General features: G+C 41.9%; 3 protein-coding genes across 3 annotated transcripts; all 3 read right to left on the reverse strand.

Moving 5' to 3' along the window:
• Positions 1-10,104: 10,104 nt before the first annotated feature.
• Positions 10,105-11,330, reverse strand: LOC9630899 (methylesterase 17). The gene is made up of 4 exons (XM_002967824.2): positions 11,110-11,330; positions 10,839-10,982; positions 10,626-10,757; positions 10,105-10,514 (listed from the first exon to the last, which is right to left on the reverse strand). Exons 1-4 carry the CDS (start codon positions 11,323-11,325, stop codon positions 10,236-10,238), a joined length of 771 nt encoding a protein of 256 aa, XP_002967870.1. The 5' UTR covers positions 11,326-11,330; the 3' UTR covers positions 10,105-10,235.
• Positions 11,331-14,031: 2,701 nt separating this feature from the next.
• LOC9630900 (protein SMG9) lies at positions 14,032-15,861 on the reverse strand. The gene is made up of 9 exons (XM_002967825.2): positions 15,622-15,861; positions 15,446-15,554; positions 15,268-15,383; positions 15,082-15,201; positions 14,940-15,029; positions 14,750-14,883; positions 14,458-14,692; positions 14,197-14,410; positions 14,032-14,139 (listed from the first exon to the last, which is right to left on the reverse strand). Exons 1-8 carry the CDS (start codon positions 15,841-15,843, stop codon positions 14,258-14,260), a joined length of 1,179 nt encoding a protein of 392 aa, XP_002967871.1. The 5' UTR covers positions 15,844-15,861; the 3' UTR covers positions 14,032-14,139; positions 14,197-14,257.
• Positions 15,862-15,928: 67 nt separating this feature from the next.
• LOC112345564 lies at positions 15,929-16,958 on the reverse strand. Its single transcript, XM_024672611.1, has one exon. It carries the CDS (start codon positions 16,710-16,712, stop codon positions 16,050-16,052), a length of 663 nt encoding a protein of 220 aa, XP_024528379.1. The 5' UTR covers positions 16,713-16,958; the 3' UTR covers positions 15,929-16,049.
• Between the last annotated feature and the right edge of the window lie 172 nt (positions 16,959-17,130).

The following is a 17,130-nucleotide window of genomic DNA, read 5'->3' on the forward strand; positions in this document are numbered from 1 at the left end:
CCAAATGAGTGAATCTAGACACTTTCCATAAATAGCATTTGGGACCGAAATGAGACTAACATAAAGGGCGTGATAGCAAAGGTGTTTAGTAGACATGATAAGCTATCATCCAGCGATATTGAGGGACTAGTCTCAATACACGAGGGTTCTTGCCAAGCCAGTGCAAGATAGAGCAAAAGAGAACTAAAAAGCCGGGCCAAGCATGCTTGGCCAAATAGACACTTAGGAATTCCGTCTTTATGCTCATCCGGCTAAGTACAAATGCTAAGTCCAATTTACTAACACTTGGACAAGAGGGGCCAATAAAGGGAACCAGCAGTACCGACCTCTTGCTGTCATGGCAGTAAGGAGAGAGTGTCCGTAAGGACTGGCCGACAAGTATCTTTCAATACCTGAAGTCACATTTGCGACAGCCAAGACTAGCACACAAAATGGAGTCAAATAGCGTTTGGCACTATTTCGGCATACCAATGGCCTAACGTGAAGATATAGATACTCCACCAGCTAACATGGAATGGAACTTGGGTTTAGACCTAAGCCGGACGCAAAACAAAGACAGGTATGCAAGTGGGAGCTATACTATGCCTCAAGTTGGTCGACCTACCCACTATCCCTACTATACATTTGGAACCCCTTACAGGCCCCCCCCCCCCTTAAGGAACACATGCTTTGGGCTTTCACCCCAAGTCTCCCTTAGTATCAGGAGTTAGTCTCTGGGACAAGCTCGAAACCTACTAAATATGGAATGGCACTAGATTGTGAATTTGGACACGGGACGAATACCATTGTGTTTAGGACAATCTCTACATTCCGTAGATATGCCAAATAAGCAAATCTAAATACTTTTCATAAATAGCATTTAAGACCGGAATGAGACTAATACAAAGGGCATGATAGCAAGGGTGTTTGGGAGACACAATAAGCTACCATCTAGTGAATATTGAGGGACCAATCTTAATATCATGAGAGCTCCTAACATTAGCAAGTGCAAGTCAACATCATGAGTTTCTCATCACCGTATCAAATATACTTGACTAAATGACAACTTAGAATTTCCTTCCTTAGTGCCCTTCTAGTCTAAGTGCACATGTGATGACCAGTTTCTCAACTACCTTAGGCAGAAACTAATAATGGGTCTAGCAATACCGACATCTTGCCATCATGGTAGTAAGGAAAGAATGTTTGTGAGGATTGGCCGATAGGTAACTTTCTATACCCGAAGTCATATTCGCAACACCTTCCCCCCCTTAGGGAAGATCGACATCCTCGTAGATGCATACTCAAGTCTAGAATACCACTAAGGAAACAACTCCAGAAAAAGTTCATGGTATTCACATTATGTGAAAAATGCACCAACTTACATAAGTGAGGAGGCAACCTCTTTGTCTAACACGAATGCGCTACAAGCTAAGACACCTTCCGGCTATCGCCAACAAAGAAATGACCAACAGAGTTAGCCACCCTTGTTGCTTTGGTTGTCACCTAGCTTACAAAATTGTGATACGCCCCTGCCTGCAGAGACATAGAGAGAGAAGCTAGAGGCCCCAACCCTCCTGAGCAAATAAACCAAACCCGTCGGTAAGGTTTAGATAGACTACTGTAAACATGCAATTAGAGTTATTTACACGGTCATGCCCTTTAACGAAATAAGGAACATTGACAGAGAGGCGGGTGATGTGACCAGTCGACAATAGCTACCTCATGACTAAAGATTTCACCATGCACACGAAGTGCCGAAGCCAGTCTACCTATACTGGCCCAAACTCAAAGATCAATAGATGGATAATATCAAAGTCATAAACAATGATATCTTAGAGTCTTAATTATCAGTGAATATATCTTAGATTAGAACACAAAAGTATTTTAAGTAAGTTATCATCTGATAAACTAGTATTATAGTATAAGATCATCATGGTTGGAAAACATAGGATTCACTATCTAACAAAATTCAATAGCACATATACTATCAAGTAAACTCAATGATAAAACTTAACTACCAAAGATTATAGATAGTATGCCAAAAAACTTACAAAAGATAACTCAAAGAACACAAAGTATCATTGACTGGCAAGCAGAATACTCGCGATTGTATCACTCGAAGGAAATAACATCCAAATCTATCAGATCTATCTTGAGGAACAATCAACAAAACTGAATAAATGCGGTAAGACCAACAAACATTCGTTCATGCCAACTATCACACCAATCAATCGAAATAGATCCAGGTCAATAATATTAAGGAACCAGAGTTGCTCAAGCAAGTGTTAGCAACATCCTACTGATGTCTCAAACCCAAAAGACCAATTCAAAGCAAACCACAAAGAACATGTAATATTGCAAAAAGCTATAAGCCATTAAAGAGAAAAACTAACTATTATGAAAGATTATCAAGCATCCCATCAATAGAGAAATGCATAATCATCATCCACCATCCACCATCCCGAACAATGGGAAATCATTTTACATCAACAATAATCAAGCAAAACCTCTAACAAGGATAATCAATTATCTTAAATGATAGTCAATCATCACCAATGATTGCTAAATGCAAAATACTAACTTCAACATCAAAGCTAATAAGTTAAAAATGCCTTTCTAACAACTTTTAACAAATGAAACAATGAGCACAAAAACTTAAGGAACCAAAAGCTTAAAGAAATCTATAGCCAAGTCTTGCTTAACAATGATCACAAGTCTCACATGAACTAACTTTAATGCTAAAGAAAAAATCATGGTACAACCCACAATATCCTCCTCAACACATCCATAAACCAAATTTCATAATGCCAAAACTAATGAAGAGCATATCTGTATCAATCCAAAAGCTAAGCACAATAAAGCTATGCTTAACAAATGATTACTAAACGATCCTCCATAAATCTATTTATAGTAAGACGTAATTCACTTCATAACAAGTACAAGAAGAATCATCAATAATCAATATATCCTATCTTAAATCCAACAAGGACTCAAACATTCCAATATCGATCACTAACTCTTCCTCTCGTAGAGTTAGGATTATCCACGATTAAATCACTTTTCAAGGAAAAGCCAAAGTTCAACCCCTACTAAATAATCTTGTCTAGAACACAACTAACTCAACTTGCCACTTAGTTCATTTGAACATCAACACAGTTGCTAACTAGCAAATGCATAAATGCTAATAACATAAACAACCCAAGCATCAACACTATTTGCATCGAGACTAATGAAACTCAATATCAATCCTATGGAGAGACATCTCATTTCACTTGAATCCCAACATCAATAATGTCAATGACAACGCATCACTTCAATACCATCAACACTATAACAAAGCTAAAAGAAGGCACGAGTGAATTACCACTCAAAGCTCTTTAGCAACGAAGCTAACCAAAGTCAAAAATACCTTAGTTAGTATTTGAGACTAATCCTCCAATAATACTCAGCTACATATAACACTTAATCAAGGAGTGAATCACCACATCTAAGACTCAATGAAATCCAACACCATAGACTAAATGTAACCAAATGACATTGACAAAGGTAGAATCGATATGTCAATATAGAAAAACCATGTAAGTCTAACAACATGATCCTCTAATACCAAATGTAGCGTATGTGGTTTTTACCTTTATCCTATGGTGATTTAGGATAACCACGAAGCGAATCTTAACCCTCTATATGCCACGTGTCACATGCTATATGTCCATAAGATAGTAGTGTGGAACCCGAACTTCAGAGCTTTGGGCCACTGAATGAAGGAACGGTGCCAAACTCCCAAACATGGAGCTAAGGAGTGATGGAATTGGACCACGGAGCAACTCTCAAGCATACAGCCCAAGGAGAGAAAGGACTTTCGCATTGCCTTCGGTCCAATCCAAGACAAGTTTATAAAAAAGCATAGCAATGATTATTTAAACCAATAGACCAATCCCTAAAATCTTGATTGATCCACCCATAATCATGCCTAGGAAGGATCCATTAATGCTGTGCTAAACAGCTATGGACCAACTTATTTGCCACTCATAGCAAACCCAAGGAAAGTTTACTTTCACTCATGGTACATAGAACAACTCAGGAAACCATTGAAACAACTCATAGAACCATCGATAGGCTTACATTAATCCTACCAACTCAAAGTATAATCTTGAGTTGTTAATGTACCTCACTCACGAGCCCAAGCGCAAACTCGTGCAAACAAAATAGCTTATTCCATCCTATAAGCCCAAGAGCAAGCTCACATAATAAAGTACAACAAGGTAACCAAATCCGTACCCAAGGAATCAATGTGAAATCTTTGCACCCAAATGTGTGCCCACTTAGATCATTGTTTTCATTTTTGCATATGCAATGAGACTAGTTGACCAATCTCATTGGATAGTACTCGCCGAGACTCATTCTCTAATACCAAATGTAACATATGTGGTTTTTACCTTTTATCCTATGGTGATTTACTATAGAATAACCACAAAGCGGAACCTAACCCTCCATGTGACACGTGTCACATGCCATGTGTCCATAGGACAGTGGTGTGGAACCCGAAGTTCAAAGCTTTGGGCCATTGAACAAAAGAACGGTGCCAAACTCCTAAGCATGGAGCCAAGGAGTGACAGAACCGGACCATGGAGCAACTCCCGAGCATATAGCCCAAGGAGAAAAGAGACAGGAGCATGGAGCGACTTGGAATAGTCCTAAAGTATCTAGCATCCTAATGTTAGGACCAGCACATAAAATGGAGCCAAACGGAGTTTAGCACTATTTTAGTATACTGGTGGCATAATGTGAGGATATAGGTACTCCACCAGCTAGCATAGAATGGAACTTGGGCTTAGACCCAAGCCAGACGCAAAAGAAGGACAGACATGCAAATGGGAGCTCTACTATGCCTTAAGTTGGTCGGCCATGCCTAACTTACCCACTATCCCTACTATACATTTGGAACCCCTCACAGGCCCCCCCCCCCCCCTCTCTTAAGGAACACATGCTTTGGGCTTTCACCCCAAGCCTCCCTTAGTATCAGGAGTTAGTCTCTGGGACAAGCTTGAAACCTACTAAATATGGAATGGCACTAGATTGTGAATTTGGACACGGGACAAACACCATTGTGTTCAAGACAATCTTTACATTCTGTAGATATGCCAAATAAGCAAATCTAAACACTTTCCATAAATAGCATTTGAGACTAGAATGAGACTAACACAAAGGGCATGATAGCGAGGGTGTTTGGGAAACATAGTAAGCTATCATCTAGTGAATATTGAGAGATCAATCTCAATATCACGGGGGTTCCCAACACTAGCAAATGCAAGTCAACATCATGAGTTTCTCATCACCATATCAAATATGCTTGACTAAATAACAACTTAGGATTTCCTTAGTGCCCTTCTGATCTAAATGCACATGTGATGACTAGTTTTTCAACTAGCTTAGGTAAAGACTAATAACAGGTCTAGCAATACCGACCTTCTGCCATTGTGGTAGTAAGGAAAGAGTGTTCGTAAAGACTAACTGACAGGTAACTTTCAATACCCGAAGTCATATTCGCAACAGGGGTGATCACTTGATTGCAGAGCCCTTTCATTATTCTATCATTCTGACCTGGTGCCTAACAACCATAAAAGATCTGTGCCCATTGCTTCTACCATACAATTGGAAAGGAAATGTCAACCTCTCAAAACTCAATCTTTTGATTGGGAGGAATATTTAAATGATTTCCAAAAACAACAAATCTTAAAAGCCTTCTTTGAAATTGAGCTAATTTTAAAAGTTGATCTCTATACAATATTCAAAGAAATACCTAGGCAAGAAACCCCTAAACCAAATATTGGTAGGGCTATAGGAGATTTCTCCCTAAAGGAGAATCTTGTTTATAAAATTGATCAATAGAGAAACTATGTTTTATATGTTTCTTATGATAAACCATTTAAGCAAATAAATTCAGCAGATGAGAATAATTTGCATATTGTCAAAATTGCTCAAGGATTGCAAAATGAATTTTGTAATCAAGGCATAAATTTACTAAAGGATTACAAAGACATTTTTGCCTATTCTTACACAGATTTAAAAAGCATCTTGCAATAACTTTATGTGCATCATAATGAAATACTCTTAAGAAATATGTTTAATGAATTACTAAAGTAAAGTCAAGGAGGAAATCGATAAACTTCTCTAAGCAGAATTCATTTATCCAATCCAGAGAGCTCAATATCTTTCACCACTTATAATTGTGTCTAAAAGAGATAGCAATTTACAAGTTTGTGTGAATTACAAAAATCTAGATAATACAATAAAAAAGAATATGTTCCATATTCCTTTCACAAATGAAATTTTGGATTCAAGAGCAAATTATGAGATGTATTCATTTTTAAATGGATTTTTTGGCTATAACCAAGTGGAAATAGCACCTAAAGATCAATATAAAATGGTTTTTATAAGTTTATGGGGAACTTATGCTTATTGCAAAATGCCCTTTGGCCTATGCAATGTTTCTTTCACATTTCAAAGAGTTGTTACGAACACTTTTAAAGAATATCTCATTTATTTTATGAGAGTTTTCATGGATGATTTTAGTGTCTTTAGCTCCAAAATATAACATTTAATTTACTTATAAAAATGTTTTCAAAATTAGAGAGAATATGGCATTTCTCTTAATCCAAAGAAGTGTACTTTCTTTGTAAATTTTGACATACTTTTAGGTTATATTATATGTAAGGAAAACATCCTTATAGATAAAGAAAAAACTCAAATGATGGAGACAATATTTCCATCATATAATTTTAAAAGTATTTATTGCTTTCTAGGAAAAATTGGCTATCATAAGCAATTTATAAAAAATTATACAAAGATTGCTAAGCCACTTATTTATCTTTTAAAGAAAGATATTTAATTCATATGAAATAAAAATTGTCAAAAAATATTTTTAAGGCTTAAATAATGCCTTAAAGAAGCACTTATACTTATTAAGCTAGATTGGACAAAAGAGTTTTACCTACAAGTGGATATTTTTTATATTGCCACAGATGCAATATTATCCCAAATACAAAGTGATCAAAATGATCATCCTATCTACTATGCAAGCAGACACTTAAATCCTATTAAGCATAACTATACAATAATTGAAAAAGAGGTGTTAACACCTTACAAAAATTTAGGCATTATCTGTTAGCAACAAAATTAATTATCTTTCCTAACTATAAAGCTCATTTATATCTCATCAACAAGTTGTGCATATCTGTTGACTAACTAAATGGTTTCTACTATTACAAGAATATAATTTTAAAATAGTGTATAGATTTGGAAAATTTTATGAACAGGTCAATTGCCTAAGTTGCATTACTATAGAAGAGTCATTTAATACTAAAGAAGACGAACTTCCAAATATTCATTTATTTACAATCTTTGGGCCTACCATTTAGTTGGAAGCTATATAAATCTATTTTTCTATAGGCATCATTTCACCTCACTATAACACGCTAGAGAAAAAGAAGTTATTTGTCTTGAGAACATGACATTACTTTATCATGAAAGAGCATCTATATAAATCAAGTATCGATGGAACACTAAGGAAATGTGTTAATAAGCAAGAAGAAAGAAATGAAATCTTAAAAGAAGTTTATTCAGGCTCATCAGAAGGCCATTTTACAAATAAAATCACTGCTAGAAAAGTCTTACAAGAAGTGCTTTAATTTCCTATACTTTGGAAAGATATAGCAATTTTCTGCAAAATTGTGACATTTGCCAAATGCATAAACTACCGTCTAAGAAGTAAATCCATGAACTAAATGTTATATATCAATATAAAGCATTTTATAAATGGGGATTGGATTTTGTAGGACTTATAGTGATAAGTAGTAAGAGAAACAAATATATTTTAGTCGCCACTAATTATGTGACTAAATAGACAGAAGTTATGCCTATAAAATAGACCTTAACTGTTAACATTGTTAAATTCTTTTATGAAAATATCATTGTAAGATTTAGTTTGCTTAAGAAGATTATCACAAACAAAGGCATCCATTTATTATACAAAAATTTATCTTTAAACACAAAAACTCTATACCATATTACCCACAAAGGAATGGCCAAGCTAAATTTACTAATAAAATGCTTTAAAATATTTTTAAAAAGATTATAAAAGACTATAAAAAAGATTGGGATGAAAAAATCTTAAATGTTTTGCAAGTTTATAAGACTATATATAAAGTATCCACATACATGACACCATTTTGTCTACCTATAGCTAAAAAGGTTTAACACTTATGGAATTTATAATTCCCTCTTTGCATATTACAATTAAAAATAGCTTAGATGAAAAAGAAACTCTTAAGAAAAGATTTGCCAAAATAGGAAACTTAAATAAAATTAAGCTTAAAGCAATCTAAACCCTACATGCAATTCAAAAAGCCAGAAGGCTAAATATAATACACAATTGAAAATCTCTTGCAAGCTTAAGCCACAAAATAAGGTCCTTTGGTATCAAAGCAAAATAAATGTATTTAGAAATAAATTTGAGAGGAAATGAAGTGGGGGGTTGAAATTAGTAAGAATGATTTCACTTTCCCATTCTTGGTGGAAAGATATGTAGCTTGCATTGCCCTAAATCATCATTGCTCTATTTTGACAAGTTTAAATTGCAAGATGCTGTCGTGGAACTTGTTAGAGTGTGTTTGATCAATGCAATGACTACAACATGTCAAAAATGAAAAGGACAAGCATGTTGTTGTGACTACAAAACATTCAACCGACTGTTATGCCAAAATGGGAAGAGGTATCTGCTGTTGGTGTAGATACTTTACACAATAATGGGCAATGTCTTTGGGATCGTTTAAAACTTCAAATATAATTTAATAGATGGTGTTTTAGGTGAAACTAAAAAGTTAAAGAAAAGGAATATTAAAAGTAAAAAGAGTAGACATTAAGATCTTATTTAGTTTTCTCCACCTTTAACTAGAAATTAATCACAGGGACGCTATTAGACTTTGCTCCAACCTTTATGAGTTAATAGTTATTATCACATTTACTTTAATGAGTTTCTTTATTTAACCATGCATTTTGCATAATGCTTCAGTAGCTTAGATCTAAACAATTCATAGCCGTCGGATTTAATCTGAGACGCTGTAGAAATATATCTGAAGGCTAGTGTTTAGGGTAAGTCTTGATGGGGCTGGGTTTCGCTGTTGGCGGCGGCGCTGGGAGGAGGCGGCGTGGCAGGAGGCGTTATTTTTTTCTCAAACCATCAAAATGCACACTGGTGGGGTGCCCATTCTCAACGTGGCTACTCAGTATTCGTTTTGGGCTGTCGCTACTGTTTTGCACAGTACGTTGAGGCGGCCAAAGCGAGAGGAAGTCGGGGAATCGAAGCCCCCGGCTGCCCCACACTTAGATGTAGGATTTTCGATTGTGTGAAACTACTAACAAGCAGGATCGAAGACCAGCTACCCAGCCCTCTTTTGGGGATTTCCTCTTTGAGGAGAACCCCTCCAAAACAAAAAACGAAGAAGCATTCCTTTCGTTTTTTTTGGTCTTCGAAACAGTGTCTGTCTTGTTGCTTGACAAGGATTAGGGTTCACGGGCGCCTCCCCTCTCGCCAGCACCTGATCCGGTCGCTGTTTCTCAGAATGTTTCGCTTGAGCTGAGCCCCAGCTGAAATCAAGTTCGACTGCAGAGCTAACTGCTGTTAAATTGTAAGCAAGTCTTCTTTATTATAACTGGCGAAAAAAAAGTTTGCTTCTTAGTTTTGAGATTTGCGGGGCCAAGATCTCCCATGGCTGCTAGATTTCATATCTTCCTCCAAATCTTCAGCTGTCCCATCCAACTTCTCCCATCCCATCCATCTAAAATCCTCTCAGTAACTGAATCCTGAGATTGATAGAGTATTTTCATGCGCAGTCGATCGGCGCCATTTCTTGTCCAGTGAGCGCTCTCGCTTGAGATCTTGCAATGGAGAGCTCTGGCGGAGCTCCGGCGGAGCTTGTCACTTTTGTCTTTCTGGGCAGAGCTTTGCAGGAGTTGAAAGAACGTTATATATGATCTGCAGCCAACTTTGATGTGATAAGTGAGAAAATTAATAGTAAACACTAGTTTGAGTTTACAAGTCATAGGAATCGTTTTGTAGGGCTTATATGAACGGATGAAATCACAACTTTTAGATTGAGGCACCAGAAATCTGGAAACTAGCAACAACAAACATTCCAGTTTTGATCTATAATCAAAATATATTTATATTTTTTTTCGTTGAATAAAAATCCTTGTTTTCATCGACAGAAGTCTGCCGCAATCTGGAGCAGAAGTTGATGCAACTCTTGAGGAGCCGAGAAGAAAGGAGAATGGTCCGACTCTATGCTGTAGACCTTGTCCGGCAAGCTCTTGGTCACAGCAATGTCCTGCTCTCTGGGGCTAAACGACCTGTCCTTCTCCGTCTTTACGTACACCCTTGGCACGGATCCATAGCCTCTCTTAGAAGTGCTAAAGTTTACCTTGGACACCGCCGCGATTGGTGAAGGCCTCAAGAGAATCGACGCGAGCGCAACGTCCTGAAAGTAAAGCTCAGTAAACAAAGAAAGAAACCATAGCTATCGGGCTATAAGTGGCAAGCGGTACTCGAGAGAGAAGGGATAAAAGGCAATGTATAAAGAAGTAAGTACCTCTGCTGGTGAGAGATGATAAAACGCCTCACGGACAAAATCCTTCCGGACCATGACAGTCGTCGGTCCGTTTTCGACTCCATTTGCGAATGTAAAGTGCATCTTGTCGGGGAAAGACTCTGTTGCTCGCACCTTGAAACAGCAAGGACCACAGCAATTGCATTAAAACTTGGGGGTGAAAAACAACGAAGAAAGAAAGAGCAGCTCGCTTACCAAATTGATTTCGGCCTCCTGCGTTTGTAGTCCCACTGGAAACATGGCAGCGGCGATGTATACCGACACCGCAACCTTCTCCGGGAACTGTTCCGAGGCGTGGACCACGCTCACCCCTCCCAAGCTGTGGCCGACGAGCACAACCTGTAGCATCAAACGAAAGAGAGCGTCAGAAACTGTTCCAGGGAATTTTTCTCGCGGAGAACAAGAGACTGAGAGAGCGGCCGTCACTGTCCCTCGCGTTTGTACTTCTCAATCATTTGCCACTCACCTTGTCTTGCACTTTGCTGAGGAAATCAATCAAAGGTTGAGTGTACTCGGCGAAGGAGGTGACAGTCTCGGCGTCCCGGGTGTGCGTGCCGCAGCTCGAGAGGTCCAAGGCCGTGACTTTGTGGCCCGAGGCCTGGAGCAAGTTGACGATCTTGTACCAGCACCAGGCCCCGTGACTACCCCCATGAACGAGGACGAAGTGGCATGGCTTTGTCATTGCTGTAAGCTATACGAGCAGCAACTTAGCTCCCTGGAAACCGGCGGTGAAGAGAGAATTGAAAGCTCTTGTTCGTGCTGGCAGGACCAGCCACTGCTCTGCTTCCTGCTGCCACTCCAATTCCCAGGACACCTCAGGACGCCTCTCAAAGCCGGAGCATAATAAAGGAGAACAGCGCGGACTTGTCTTTCACATCCCACAGGCCGATCGGTGGAAAATCCCAAGGAGAGTTAAAGTTGAGGCTCTCTCCCTCGCTCCCTTGGGACCGTGTGCTGCCTGTTGGTGCCGGGAGGAATTGATAGCTAGAACCCGAGACGAGGAGGATCCGAAAACCAAAGCTTGCTTTTGCGTGCGTGACCGACGAGTGCGAAACGAGTGAAAGGCCCAAAGAAACCACTTGGAGTTGTCGTCGCCACACCTTTCCCTTCACATGCCGAACACCAACTCCCACCAGTGTCACCGAATATTTTTAGATATCCACCTTGATGAGAGCCTCTTCTCAAAACACCGAGGAACAAGGAAGCTCGAGCGTTGCCTCTGTGCGTTCCCTGTCCTGCCTTTTCTTCCCTCCCTATTTATCTGGCCCCCATCCCACGCGAATGCGCAGAAACTCCAACTTTCGAGGCCGAAAGAGAGGAATCCAACTTCCGAAAAAACAAGCGGACCGGCGGCCACCACCTCTTCACCTTCCGGTTTCCTTCTTCCTGTTGTGCCTTCCGACTCCTTCCCTGTTGTCGTCCCCTTGCTCAAACTTCTAGTGCCGGCGAGGAGAGAGGCTTCGTCGCACACGTCCAAGCAGCAACAGCACCCCCGGCGCTATTCATTTTTGGTGCCTTTCAAGCTCATTGCCGGCAGCCAGCCCAACAGCAGTGCGAGCATCAACTTCCATGCACCTATGTCGCTTGGTCCCACGCTGAGAGGGAGAGAGAAAATATCACAGGGAGCCCCAAAAGGAGACAGAGGAGCCCCACATTTGAATAGAGCGACCAGAGATCTTCCCCCTACTGCCTCGTTTTCCTGGTGGAGAAAACTGTCCAGCCCCTTCTTGCCTCTTCCAACTTCTATACTATCTATCCGCCAATATATATAGATCCGTCCTCTCGTTGGTCAGCTGCGAGCAACAGTAGCAGCAGCAGCAGTAGCTTGTGACAGTCGTATGCCCCCCCGCTCTGAAGTGAAAGATTTCCAGCTTCGCGAGCTGTTTCCCGCTGAGCTGCTGCTGCTTCTGACTTCCGGTGATCAGGCCACTGGAACAAGTCTGTCACACAAATAACGCGTATTAGAAAACTGCCACCCCTTGAAAACTATAATTTGGAGAGGGATAGAAAAAAGAGTGAGAGCAGCAAACAAATCTTCTTTTATGGTATCTTACCTTTGCTTTGCTGCCCTCTCATTCATGTCATGCCATGCCGCCCCACATGTTTACCGCTCGTCACCTTTGTTTCTTCGTATTATTGGGGACTCATTCCGCACCGCAATCGCCTTTGCCTCCTCTGTGGGCCACCTCCTCCTCGCTGCCTGATGTTTGCCAGTGTTTCTAGCTGACGAGTCTAGATCACAAGGTCAAATCCATAAACGCTGCAGCGCAAATATCAGTCCAGCGTTTTAAGAAAAAATGGAAATATCGTAGAATACCTGACTAGAAGAATGAGCAGATTTGGAGCATACGGTCATCTTGCAGGGCGGAAAGCTGCGAGTGATAGCGCTAGTCTGGTCGTACGGACAGACGATCCTGAACGTACAGGAGAGCCAATCTTACTTCTTTTTCTTTTTTTTCTTCCAAAAAAGAAGTGCTTGCTTTCCCCGAATCCTTGCCGATGACAGTCGGTGGCTCCCCACGTCCCGTCTGCAACATGTGCTACTCCCCCCCGATACGCATCGGCTGCAAAACACGAACTTGAATATTTAGAGGTAACATGTCAAGTTTTACGAAAGCATAAACAAAAGACTTGCCTTGGCGCTGTTTCACGATGAAAACTTTCTCGAAAACCATGCGTGGGGGTCTTGCAGGGTTCAAAGCTCGCAGCTTCACGTACTTCTTTGCTCGCTCTCTTGTTCTCATTATACCATGTCACGTTGTCGGCTCAAATGGAAGCCCGCCTTGTCGCCTTTCGCGTCGAAATCTCTTATCTTTCTCCGCCGAGGCGATGGCTGCTGACCACTGAGCGCATCGTGTCTCTGTCTACAGCGCAAGTCTTCAAGTTTTTTTAATGCATTTGACCTTTCCAACGTATCACTCAGCTTTGCGCGCAGCTGTCTCCTCCACACCATTTCTTTTATGCTCCTGCTGAACTTGCAAGCAAACAACCGGAATTACTTAACGTTGCCCAAGCAGATTTCGTGATTACCAGCAGCGAGATTTGATTCAACAGCACGTGCTTAGCTGTCCACGCTTGATCCGAGAGAGCCGTGCATGGATCGTTCCTTCCGTGGTATACTCTGCATCAGATCAGTAGCCACTTGAGACGAGTTCAACCGAAAGAATACACCAAACTGGAAAACAACAATAAACAGCAGACCTGGATCCGAAGTTGACGGCGTGTTTTCCAAGTCTTGGAAGGTTTGCGCTGTGACAGCGAGCACATGCACTACAGGACAAGCGTCGGAAACGAGCACTGTTGCAGGATGGATCACTTTGCGGCAGGCAAATCGACGCCTTGAAAACGAGAAAACGACACGAGCGAGTTGAGCGAGTTGGGAGTCAAAGGCAGAAAGGGATAAAACATTTCCTTCCAGAAATCTATAAGACTTTCCAAGTACGCATAATTCCAAAACCCCTGAAACAAAGCTTACGCGAGTGTGTACCAGCCATTCCTACAGAAACAAGCAGCGTTAGTGCCTGTTTACCAATAATAAAACTAAGTAGCTTACCATCCCTGCGGTAACACGAGGTACTTCTAGAGGGAGATAGACCGCTGAAGCAAACCGTGCATCAACGCCGGAATAAGCCGGAGTTTTGCAGCAGTTTACCATAATCCGAAATGACAGGCGACTTCTTTACTAGGTCCCAGACTCGAGAAGCATTTCTCAGCCAGTCTCGCTCGTTCAGTGGTTTCGGAAATGATCGTCGCGGCATGGACAAAATCTATCGAATTAAATGTTAGAGACAGGAAAACAGTCACGGGCCATTACCTGATCTCGAAGTTGTCGCAACATCAGCGAGGAACTTTTGAACTTCTTTGAACTCTCGTCCTGTGCTCGAGGGAGCACAAAAACATTCGTAGTTTCCATTCTAAGCGCGTTGTCAGTATTTTCCGTGGCTTCAGTTTGAGGAAGGCCATTCTTTCTGAAACTTGACTTGAAATACTCAGAAAGAGCAGCCTTGAATTTTTCAATGCTGTTAAAGTCAAGATCACTCTCCCGCAATCTACAAAAAACAAATAGACCAAGTACATCACACTGATAATAATAAAAATATATATACTTGGTATGTACGAAGATTGTGTCAGCAAAGAACTCAGAGTTAGTTTCTTGCGGAATGTCCTCGGTTGAGGTTGATAATTGTCCTCCAGAACCTACAGTGGATGGATCAGGAATACCCTGTCTCAGCATTTCAATCTGTCACGAGTATTGCAGTAAGATATCAAGGTGCACTCCAATCAAATACAATTCACCGTTTGCAGCATCTTCCAAAGAGTCGTATCGTTTTTTCCGTCCGTAACGAGTAGAACCACATGACAAACCGCCGTTAAAAACACGCCTAGCTGCAGTAACCACAACTAGCTTCAGAACATCGAGAGAAACACTATGTAATACCTGCAGTCCCATCAACTCGTAAGCAAGTTCTCCGGATATAGATTCTCCGCTAAGTAGTTGGAGACTGGAAGAGCCATCAGGGAGCGTTAGATCCATCAGTACGCTAGAACTATATATTGGCTGGAAAACCAAGTTATAAAAACGAACGCCATTTCCTTGCAACAATAGAACTAAATGGCAACGAACCTGTGTGTCGAGAAGAATGAGCCTTTCTGATGAAACTCTAAGTTCCATACCAGTAGAGCAATGTCTTGCTTGTGCTCGTGTCTCCTCTGTTTGAACTGGAAACGGTGGAAGCACCCCTGCGAAATACAAAGAATGTAGGAAAATGATATCCATATGACAAAATGTGAAATCGATGTACCTGACGCTACCGAGTCGAATCCATAGAGCTCATTCAAAATGGTCGATTTTCCTACTCCAGGAAGTCCCAGAACTCCAACGACAGTAAAATCGGTGTTATCGGACATCAACTACATATTGCGTAGCGTCAAATCTGTCTAGCATTTGCGGAGTTCTCCGCAAGAGATGATTACTTACAGGGAGGAGACGATCGGCCGAAAATTCCCAAGCATCCGTGATGAGATTGAGCGATCCCTGATACAATCTCGACCTGGCGGCGCTCTCCTCGTCGCGCATTAGCTTCACAACGCCGGAGGGAACGCCGCTGGCGCCAGCGCCACCGCCAGAGGGATGCGCCGCCGGCTTTGCCAGAAGAATCTTTGGCCATGCTCCTCCTCCAGGCGGCCCGCTGCTGCCCATTCAAACCAAGCCCTCACATAAACCCTAAAATGTTGGGAGAGTGACGTGGCCAATAACGATACGGCCACGTGGACAACACGCAAGTAAACGTGGTAAGCCACGTGGAAGCTGGGAAATTGTTACACGTCATCCATGATTTTACACAAATTTGCTCTGCTCCGAGCCGAGCTTGAGCGATCGAGGAGAAACGAAAGAGAAAGAAATTTCTAGAAGCCAGATTCTTGGATCGTCGCGAGCTTGGGCCTCCATGATACGCTCCGCGAGATTAATCTCATCTGAAGAGCCATTTGGAGCTCGGGATTGTCGTCCTCAATGGCCGCCGCGGCAGCGAATTTCTTCTCTTGATCCCCTCCGTGTTCTTGTTTTTGGAGCTCGTTGCGGAGGATTTGCGCGACCATGTCCGCCGAGACTGTCACCTGCGTGATCGATCCTTTTTGCCTCAACCGGAACGCGTGGAGCAGCGCGTTCTTGCGCGGATTGCTGCTGGAGCTCTTGGACAAGGAATTATCGGAGGAGCACCGCTGGAGGGATCGTAGTGGCGATTTGCAGTTGAATCCGGCCTTGGAGCGGAGGTAGTAGATCTCGCCGCTCTCCAGATGCGTGTCCGCAGTGAGTGGCTTGTCGTGATCGAAGCTCCGGGCCTCGCCGCCGCTGGCACATTCATGCTGATCATCCAATGCGGCAGGATTACTCACGTGACACACGAAGTGGAGCGGATGATCCAGCATGAGCTCTGCCACTGTCACGGGGGACGTGATGTCCTGGATCGTCCCGTCGGTGAGAACCAGCCTTGCGAAAGAACACGGCTTTCCGCTGAGCGCCGATGTGGAGACTCTGGCCGGCGCTCCACACACCAAGTAATTTCCCATTCCCGAGCAAGAATCGCCGAAGGATCAGAGATTTCGAGGAGAAACCGTCGCACTACCGATGAAATCGATCGATCGACTCGATCCACTGGAAAACTGTGAGAAATCCCCGAGTCAAGATGGGACTGGCCTAATCTAGCGCTGCGCGGGCGCCGTCTGGATTGGATCCCTAGCCTGTGTCGCCAAGAATCTTTATCCAGGAGAGAACTCCCTCCCAAGAGCCCTAAAATATAAAAGGGAGAACTTTACTCGTGTTCGTCGTTTTTTTTTTTTTGACAGTGTCAGGAGTACACACGCGTATGCGTGTTGGTTTGAAGGAGCCGGGTGGACGTTACGGCGGAATCGCGTGCATCCTCGCCGTCCATCATCAACGGCCACGCTGCCCACGCGGATTCCGGAAAAACGCTACGCTTTCTTGCGC

This window comes from Selaginella moellendorffii, unplaced genomic scaffold (genome assembly GCF_000143415.4).
Source record: "Selaginella moellendorffii unplaced genomic scaffold, v1.0 SELMOscaffold_9, whole genome shotgun sequence".
In the NCBI taxonomy this organism is placed as follows: domain Eukaryota; kingdom Viridiplantae; phylum Streptophyta; class Lycopodiopsida; order Selaginellales; family Selaginellaceae; genus Selaginella; species Selaginella moellendorffii.